The sequence below is a fragment of the Cololabis saira genome, chromosome 13 (assembly GCF_033807715.1).
Source record: "Cololabis saira isolate AMF1-May2022 chromosome 13, fColSai1.1, whole genome shotgun sequence".
Taxonomy (NCBI): Eukaryota; Metazoa; Chordata; class Actinopteri; order Beloniformes; family Belonidae; genus Cololabis; species Cololabis saira.
In genome coordinates, this window is record NC_084599.1 from 30,836,396 (window position 1) to 30,846,442 (window position 10,047).

General features: G+C 37.2%; 2 protein-coding genes across 2 annotated transcripts; both read right to left on the reverse strand.

The window, feature by feature from the left end:
• Positions 1 to 152: 152 nt before the first annotated feature.
• On the reverse strand, positions 153 to 2,420 carry LOC133457857 (transmembrane protein 69-like). Its single transcript, XM_061737218.1, has 3 exons — positions 2,288 to 2,420; positions 1,270 to 1,314; positions 153 to 1,172 (listed from the first exon to the last, which is right to left on the reverse strand). Exons 2-3 carry the CDS (start codon positions 1,312 to 1,314, stop codon positions 396 to 398), a joined length of 822 nt encoding a protein of 273 aa, XP_061593202.1. The 5' UTR covers positions 2,288 to 2,420; the 3' UTR covers positions 153 to 395.
• Positions 2,421 to 3,675: 1,255 nt separating this feature from the next.
• Positions 3,676 to 8,706, reverse strand: tm4sf4 (transmembrane 4 L six family member 4). The gene is made up of 5 exons (XM_061738638.1): positions 8,068 to 8,706; positions 7,001 to 7,090; positions 5,336 to 5,481; positions 5,030 to 5,216; positions 3,676 to 4,640 (listed from the first exon to the last, which is right to left on the reverse strand). The coding sequence occupies exons 1-5, from the start codon at positions 8,236 to 8,238 to the stop codon at positions 4,623 to 4,625; spliced, it is 612 nt and encodes a 203-aa protein (XP_061594622.1). The 5' UTR covers positions 8,239 to 8,706; the 3' UTR covers positions 3,676 to 4,622.
• Between the last annotated feature and the right edge of the window lie 1,341 nt (positions 8,707 to 10,047).

Consider the following 10,047-nt stretch of genomic DNA (forward strand, 5'->3'; position numbering starts at 1 on the left):
AAATCCCATTTAATTTGGATGTAAAATCCTCAACCTTAGCGACTCCTGCTGGTCTTATTTAAAAACACTGAAATACACATTTCCATTGGAGAAAAATTACTTTTATACTGCCATTTATATCTTCCAAAACAGTGGAATTATTATAAATAACATTCTGATATAGATGAGTTGAGTTACGAGGACACAGTTTGTATCTTATGGTGGAAAAGCAGCCAATTTCTAGAATATGAATGCACATTGAATTATTTCATCTTTTTTGTTTTTGCATCTTCAGAATGCAATTTGTAGCAAGTTATGTAAAACATACAATGCTGAGCTAAATTCTCCAACACAAAGGCTGTCAATATAGTTAAGATGATGATAAAGGATCAAACAAATAAGACATGCTTGGTAACTTAGAAAAGGCTCTTCTCTGGATATGAACCGTTCATGATCATTGTACCAACCAGAGAGAAAAAAGCTACAGCGGTCAGGACCGCACGCAGAGCTTTGAACCAGCTGGGGTAAGTTGGGAGCAGAGCAAGATCATAATGCAGGGAGATTCCCAGTCCCATGATGACCATGATGCCTGCGGTAACAATGCTGTCACTCATGAGCATGGTAACCCAGGCCAGCAGGGAGGGAACCACACTGTTGCTCAGGTTGATCCAGTCCGGTTTAGCCGGGCTGCTCTCAGGAAGCGCAAAACCCCAGCGAGCTCCACCCAGGAAAGAAATAATGGAGGCGGCGTAGGCCAACTGTGCGTAAGCCACCTGTGGGTAGTAGACCTCAGTCGCGGCCATGAACAGAGTGGGGACTACAAAAGGGATTAGTCCTGCAAACCCGAGATAGAGGGCGGGTTTGGGACCATTCCACAAGTGCTTCATGTCATAGCGCAGCAGGTCCAGTTCTGGAGGAGGAAGTTCAGGTCGCGCCCGCTTCTTCAGCCTCGCAGCAGAAGAGTGGAAGTGTTGATTCCTCACCAGAAGTAAAGCATCCCAAGTCTGGCTGCTCTGGAAGAGTTTAGTCCTCCTGACGCGAGAGACCAGAGGAGGTTTCACGTGTCCAGGCTCTCGTTCTGTGAATGAAAGTCTGGTGGAGGAGATGATACCGGACGATGTGGATCCATCCTCAGGGACTCCAGTCAGGGCTGGTGTCCAGCATCTCTGCGAAGGGCCCGCCCAACGCAAAGCCTAAAACGACATCCAAAGGTTAAATTTCATTGTGGTTTTGAAGTTGTAAATTATGAAAATGCAAGCTTTTTGTGTTGTAAGATCTGGAGTAAATCACCCTGCAGGCTGCAACGGTGCTTCTTCTCAATAAAACAGAGAGCATCTGAGAGAAAGCAGAGCAGGTCAGGTTAAGCACAGCAAACAAATTAATAAAAATACACAGACACAAAATAAAGACTAATTCTCAAAAATGTTAAATAACAGACGTGACCAGCAAACACACATGTAACAATGAGTAGCGTTTGTCAACTACGCCCCAAAACTATGGAACACACTGCCCAAAAACATCAGGGAAGCCGAGTCGGTAGATATCTTCAAAAGACAACTTAAAATCTCTTTACTCAAGCATTTAAACATGAGATAACCACGCCTTAGTTGCCACTTTCCTTTTATCTATATATCATTGATTTTTACTGTCTGCATTACTTTTATACTTTTAAATGTTTTTATATGATCATTTTTATCTTTTACTCTTATTTGTTGATATTTTTATCTTTTTATTTTTCATATGCCTACGACTCGTGCAGCATTTTTACCTTTTTATATTCATATATTCAATTTTTATATTCCTTTTTATATTATCCTATCTTAGTAGTTCTGTGGAGGAATTTGGAACTGAATTTTGTCAGGGTTATGTTTTATATCACTGCACTTAAATATTTGTGTTTTTTGTTTTATTTGCTGTTGTTGTTTCTTATTTGTACTGTTACTGTAAAGCTCCTTGAGCTGCGACTTTCGTATGAAAGGTGAAATAAATAAATAAATAAAAGTAATAAATAAAGTTTATTATATCATTATTATTATTATTAATGTTTAGCGTGGAATTGCATAAAGGGAATACAAAAAAACAAGCCTTAACTACCCCTTAAGCAAAATGCATGGAAAAAAAAGAATCTTTTTCATGATTTTTTTGTTTATAATCCCTGATTTACTCTGCAGATCTGTGATCATAACCGTCTTAAAGGGTAAATAACCGCAAGACATGCCACTAAACAACCAAGGTTACACAGCTGAACTTCCACCTTTCCTCCAAACAATATAGATCCCCATGTCTGAGATCCAAACACCAGAATTACCTCCGTTTTAGATTTCAATTCCCATTTTTTAAGACGTCCTTGGACCTTGTTTGGAGCTTCTTCGCCACGTTGGTACGACGTTTATTCCGTCCGTGTTCATCGCACTCCAGGGCATTAGTTCCGGTGTTCTGCTAATTTCTGCTCCTTTGCCAAAAAATGCTACCTAATGGTTTTCTACCTTTTGTAGAGCTAAAATGTTGCTGTGTTTTACTCATGGATCTATTATATAACTTTTACTCCCTAAACCACTTCCTTTCCCCCCAAGTGGTCCTTGTCTCTTGCCAGGCCGTCATTGTAAATAAGAATGTGTTCTAATGACCTGCCTGCTTAAATAAAGGTGAATGACTGAATGGATATCAAATAAAGCCATACAATTGTTTTTTCTTTTTCTCTTTATCGTATAATGTTCACAAAGTGTAATGCATTCATGTCATGGGTAGTGTATTTTGAAGGATCAAATACTCAACATCCCACATTATACATTTTAAATCGTGCAAGAAACGATGCAAACTTTGAAAATCGACTGTGCGCATGCGCAGAACCACAAGGTAGCATTTCTCGGCAGGTAGCAGAAATTGGCAGAACACCGGCTCAAAAAACAGATATCCTAGTATGTTAAAGCCAAGCAAAAGTTAGGCAAATATTAATTTAAAAACAGAGAGGAAAAAAACTTGACATAAAAATGTACAAAGTTTTTTTTTTAACCGCATTGTGTCTTTATCTTAATAGTTTAGATAATTGAAAATGTGAGCATGATTATAAAAAGACTGCATTGCTATTTCCAAACGAAACTGCATTGAATTATTGTCATTTTATTTTGTTATCCTTTATATTTATATATATATATATATTTATATCTCACACCTATTAGACGGAAGGCACCATTTTGTATCATGATTTGGTAAAACATTTATATATATATATATATAGAGAGAGAGAGAGAGAGAGAGAGAGAGAGAGAGAGAGAGAGAGAGAGAGAGAGAGAGAGAGAGAGAGAGAGAGAGAGCGGGAGAGAGAGAGAGAGCAATATATGGTAGCAGCAAAGTGGTTGTTAATTACTTGTGAGCAGTGTTAGCTATGTCAAAATAGATTAAGATTAAGAATCCTTTATTAGTCCTCATGGGGGAAATTCAGATATCACAACCGCTCAAAAAAGACAATAGAAAAGAATACAAGAAACAACTAGAATATATAAACATATATAAATAACAGCAGAAAGGAATAAAAAAACGAGTGTGTGTAAAGAGGAATTGGTACAGTGTTTGTTGTGCTTTTAATGATTCACCATAATTTACTTTTCCTGCCTGGCCGTGACCTGTTATTTCTGTATAGTGCCACGAGAAATCAATAAACACTTGTTATCGAAGGAACTCATTAAACAGTGCGACCAAGAGAAAGGTCAACTTTATTTCATCACACAAGTCAGAATCCCAGCAAATGGCAAAAGCAGAAATACCCACAATATGTAATGTAAAAAGAGGGTGATTACTTGATTGGAATCTGAGCATATATTAACAATAACAATAATAAAAAATAACTAAAGTCTTTTATTGACACGATTAACTTAGAAGAACACGTGTGATTTGATTTATGGTGTAAATCAGTGGTTGGCAATAACTTTCCTCACAATGCCATATTCCACAGTAAAACTAGACACCACCGATTACTCATTCTGTCGAAAAGGAGTTAAAATATGCTGCATTATTGACTTGTTACCAAGTTATTAGTCCCATTTGACATTGCAATTCGTAGTCAAGTTAAATGGCAATATAAAGTGTAGATGTACTTTTTGATCACCTGAAGAAACTTAATAAAAATGCTCCCATTTAAAAACATTTTTTAATAGAAATGCTTAATTTTTATCATTTAAAGATAAGCAGGGCCTCATTGAAATGTTTTGGGGGCAGAATCACAGATTTGGGTTTACTTTTGCCCATGTTTTGGAGATGCAAGCCCTACCTAACCCAGCAGGAGGCAGTCATGAAGTTTAACAGCCAGATTAAAAACTGCAGTCAATGCAACGACATGAAGTGGAAAATCGTTACAACTGTTACAAGTGGAAATGTAGACATTTCCACGTCTAGAAATTGGATGCAGCAGATCAATATAAAGATTTAACAACAGTAATATGGCAGAGCCATGAGTGTAGACTAGATGGTAAATTGGAAACCCTTAAAGAGTTCATCTCCACAGTATGTTCAGATAATCCACACACCAATTAATGAGCTCTTATTCAGAAACATATTTAAACAGTAGGAAGGTCACTGCAAGACAGGTGTGCTCTGGAAACAGAATATGTACAGGAAACAGAGGTGCCTTCGGCCACAGGAGATCCTCACACAGCTCCAGCTCTCTGAAAGATAAACATTATTATTATTATTATTATTTTCATGTGTTTCACACTTTACACGTAAATCCTAGAAAGTTTTTCAAAGGCAACTTAACATCCACCGCCTATAGAGGGATAATATAATGTGAATAACTATAATGCAGAGAAAAAAAGTGAATTGCTAACAAACCTAAATAATTAAGTTAATACAATACAAGTAAATAAGTCAAACATAACTTATACTTGCTACTCGCTGTCTTGTGTCGGACGTGCTTAATTTATTTGCTTGTGACCAAGTAAAGTCATTTGAAGTTGGTTGGTAATTTTCCTTTTTTATAGTAATAATATGTCAAAAATTGTGACTGACATTGGACCCCGTCCCCCCCGTATTCTTGCACAGACTAAATACTGACCGTTTCACAGCACCCACAGCAGTCTCCACACAGAGCTCCCAGCAGGCCGTTCACCACTTGGATAGCACACAGTATGGCCTGGATTAAACCCATCACCATTGTCACGGAGAACAGCGACAGATGCCATTCCACCACCCCCTCTGGCGCTAGACACATACTCCAGAGGTCTTTATTGGACAGGTAGTCTCTGGTGGAAAAATGGGGTGTCACATTGACATTGTGACATATATGTTTCTATTAGCATTACAAGTTAAGTAACATTATCAACATTTTTGCGATTCAGTGAGAATAATTTGATTTGTTTACTCAGATAGGAACGGATAGTTCCATATCGTCTCAGTACCGCTTTTATACTGACACAGAGGTCCTTTGCTGATGGCCAGGGCAGAAATGGTAACGGAGTAACCTGCCCCCAACACACCGATAGCTGCAAACAGGATCGAGCTCAGCATCTTTAGGTGGAGAAAGGATTGAAGGAAACAAGCAGTCACAATTGGGAATCAATACATCTGGCAAACCACTTGAAATGATCAAAACAGTTTTGCTGCTCTTTCTGCTGGAAGAGACCAGGTTCAGGGTCTGACAGTCGACCAAATCCAGGGGCGCAACTACCTACTGTATGAGGGGTATGCAGACATATTACAGCTGATAAACTTGTGTTTGCAGATTCTTCCTCTCCTCCACAAACCTGCACATTCCTGATTGAACAGAGGATGTGTGTGTGTGTCTGGCTGCACAATACCAGCTCTGTCTGGAAACTCCCATCAGGAGAAAGGTGTGCAAGTTGACCTGTTTTCACATTTATGGCTGTGTAAATCATGAAAGGTGTGTGCACACTTCCATTGTGTTTGCTTTCCATTACATCCGTGTGGTCATTCTGCAGTGCGGTTAAAAGATGACAGGCAGTAAAATATTGATTGATGGAGGCAATCGACACATAAAAAGTAAGGTTTGATTCTGCAACTTTAAAAAAAGAAAATTATTTTAATATTTAATTGTTTTAGATCATTTGAACATTTAAACAATTTTGGTCATAAAACAAATGACTATTTAATGTATCAATTTGTAGCATTGCAAACAGGGCGTTCATTCTGGAAATAAAATGTTACATTAAATTGTGCTTAAACTTTATTTGTCAATCAAAAAATACTTTTGTACTTCAGTTAAATCTTACCAGACAGGTGATACTTTTCACCTACATTCTCCCCGGGCAAAAATGGTGTGTTTGTTCTCTCAGATGTACAATAAGTCACTCTGGATAAAAAACATCTGCTAAAAGACAGTAGTAGTAGTAGTAGTAGTAGTAGTAGTAGTAGTAGTAGTAGTACAAGTACATGTGCCTCTGCCAAAGTTTCCATGGGTAAGACCCATGAATCTAAACCATGATTGTAGTGACTTCTAAAGCTACAAATGTACAATTTATCATTTCATTGTGTTTTTACATCCTCGCTGGGACACAAGACGTGCATCCGGCACTGTTGCACACATATTGAGTTGTCTTTACAGCCCAAATACCTCAAAGCAGCCACACCCATAATAATACCATTTTTTCAAAGTAAAATCCCCACACTGATAGTCCACTGGAAAGTAGTCACTTCCTGTATCCCTGTCATATGATTTTCACAAATTGTCACAAATGGCTGTTTAAAGAACATTGGTTTTAGTATTAGCTAACTTTCTTTTCTTTTTTTTTTTTTTTTTCAATTGAGTTACATGGATGGCTTTTCAGCGTCAAAACTTGCTATGAAAAGCTTTGTGAAGTCCATTTTCCATTTGCTTAATTTGTTAGACAAGTTAAATATGCTGGCTCGTCGTAATGAGTTACGATTGTTTCAATTAAAAAAAGATAAAAATAAAAAGTTGAGTGGGGAGTAATGAGTCTCATTTGGATCCTCGTCAAACTTTAAAAACTGCAGCTGTAAATGATCATTTCATGACTGTCGAGAAGTTGAACCCTGAAAATCAACTCACCGCAAATCTCCGCCCACAACTTGCGTTTCCACAGCAACCACAGCAGTCATTGTTCTTCAGACCCAGGAAGACCGGTATTGGGAAGATCATCTGCCACACACACACACACACACACACACACACACACACACACACACACACACACACACACACACACACACACACACACACACACACACACACACACACACACACACACACACACACACACACACACACACACACAGATGATGGATTTGTTTGTTCCTTTACCGCGTGCAGGAAGTAATTCAGCTGCTTAATGTCCCATCATGCTAATAGATACATGCAGATTTATAATCATCACCACTATTTCATAGTTAATGAGGCTTAGAACAAAGTTAAGTAAATGAAGTAAGTTCACGAGAAGATGCAGCCGATTTCCCAACCAAGGTCTAATTTTTTTCTGCAAATACACTGATGGTAATTTGAAAAAAAGCCACACATTTTGGCTCTAATCAGGTTTATAGATTTTATTTTTAAATGCACTGGTGTGATATATTTAGCTATACTGAGGAAACTGCAAGCAAAAACTACAGTATAAATAAAGTTTTCAAAATAACAGTTAAAAATGTTCAGATTTAAAAAATGTGATATTTGAAATTTTTATGAATCTTTATAGTTGCAAATGCTCGATATGGTGCTATGGCGATATGAACTGCAGATTTGATGCAATCGGATTTCAGAATCTGTATTTTTTTCTTTTCTTTTTTTAAAGAATTGGCATTTTATGATTAAAATTATGATGAACTGGACAGAATAAGACTGAGTTGGAATGAACAACATTATAATGGAAGTATCAAAATGGATTCTGTTGGAATATAACTGGATTATAATTACTGAATAATGACTAACTGATTTAGATTGTATTTAGTTGGAGTTGTATTTAAATAGTTACCTTTATCCGTAGCTCCCTGAGATGACCTTTGCTATCAACTGGTGCTATATATAGAATAACATGTATATCTGCCTGGACACAATCACATCGTATGGTAGAGATTCATTTTTTAGCAATGAAAGTATGATATAAAACACAGAAACACACTCACCAGCACTCCTGATCCCAGAATGCCTCCAAGGAACCAGACTTCTCCTGTGATGTAGTCATTTTCCACACTGTTCCCACCCGGGAAGAAGAGCAGGATGTTGCACACCACGCACACAATCGACAGAGGGATCAGGGTGATGCCCAGACACTTTGCGAAGCTACCTGAACACATTGTAACACCGATGCTTCAACTGTCTCTGGAAACGACGGCTCCTGAGGTTAATGAAGTATCTGGTCAGCTTCACAACTGAAATCGGTCTTTCAGTTGAGTTGTCTGATAACTATTGTGAGGTGGAGTGTAAAGATTTTTAAAAAGTCCAGTTTTTATCTCTTTTGAGTGATAGAAACTAAAAATACCGCTCCACTTGCTGGCTTAGATCTACGTTTTATCTCCACTTGCAGCTTCAAAAAAAAAAAAGATCCTTTCACCTGTTTGGCTTTTTGTTCTGGACAAGTCTCAAATTCTCTGCATGGTGCTGGCTGCCCCACCTGTCCCGTATCTGAGGATGTTCAAGGCTCCTTTTGAGCATTTATAGCCCCCCGCCCTTCTCTCTCTGTGATCTCATCACTTCACTTTTACATCAGGGAGCTGTAAGATTGCAGGATCTCTAGTAAACGCATACACATATAATGCAAACATGCACGTATGTGCTCCTGGTTTCATGCAAAACACACAGAGAGCCATTAATGTAGGAATACATGCCCGTGTGTGCACGGAGATACACCAGGGAAGAAACAGTGCTCACACTGGTTAATGTTCTACCATGTGTTTTGTGTAATTGAGACAGAAGAGGAAGTGACTGACAGTTTGTTGATACACAGAGGCCTTCATGACTGATCTCCACCCACCAAAAGAATAGAGTCACAAGAAAGACTATATACTAGTAAAAAATACAAAAAACAAGTTCTGACAAGTTGTTGCAAATCCACTGAGTATCAAAAAGATTGATTTAAAGAGTCAAAGATTATTGGACTATGACTTTAGTTCACGAGGTTATGTATCAATAGATTATGACGCAGCATTTGCATAATTGTGTCGGATTAAATTCTGTTGAAATTTTATGGAATATATCAAGGGTAATGGGTTTTGCAAAGGTCATAATTTGACATAGCATTGGTAAAAAAAGCTTCAAACAAACTCTTAAATTAACCTGTGGACTTTGTCACAATATATTTAAGACTAAATTCCATCCCAGATATTATATTTTAGATTAAATGGGTCCTTTTGAAGAGAAGTAATCGTGATTTAACTTATTTCATTTTTGAGAAATAGAAGAACATTTAACAAAATGTCCCAATATATCCCCCTTTTTTGTCCCAATATTATATTTGATTCATTTGGATATTTATCTACTGTTACATTTGCCCCAAAATGTGTATAAAGAATTACATTTCATCAAGCTTTTCCTCATTTTAAGGCCTAAAAACACATTTTATTTATTTTTATTACCCCATTTTTAGATTTTGTTCAGAGCTTCAGTCTTCTCAATGGGCAAAGCTATATTTAGTGTTTATGAAAAACACACACAAAAAATACTCATTCAGCTGAATTCTGGCCATGCATTTTTTTTAACAGAATCTATACCTCTGACTGTTTTTTTCTAATTTGTTTTCTACGCTGTGGTTCTAAGAGCGTTAAAGGCACACTAGTTCAGCCCCATTTGATTACTCGACTTCTAATATAAATATTCAACAGGTAATAAAAGTGTATAAGATAGGTATAGGTACTTTCTAAAGTACATTTCCCCCCTCATCATTTTTAATCAACATGTAAACAAATTTAAATACAACACATTTCAAAATTTAGACAAAAGAGAATGTTAAAAATACATAATTGCACAACTTATTAGGTTGGTTGTCAACAGGTCAGTAACAGGAACATCTCTGCCATGTCTCAGAAGAAAACATGGGCAGGAGTCAGCTATTTTATAAAAGACTACAAATAGTTTATATAGGCTAATAGTATTTGCAATATGTTTTA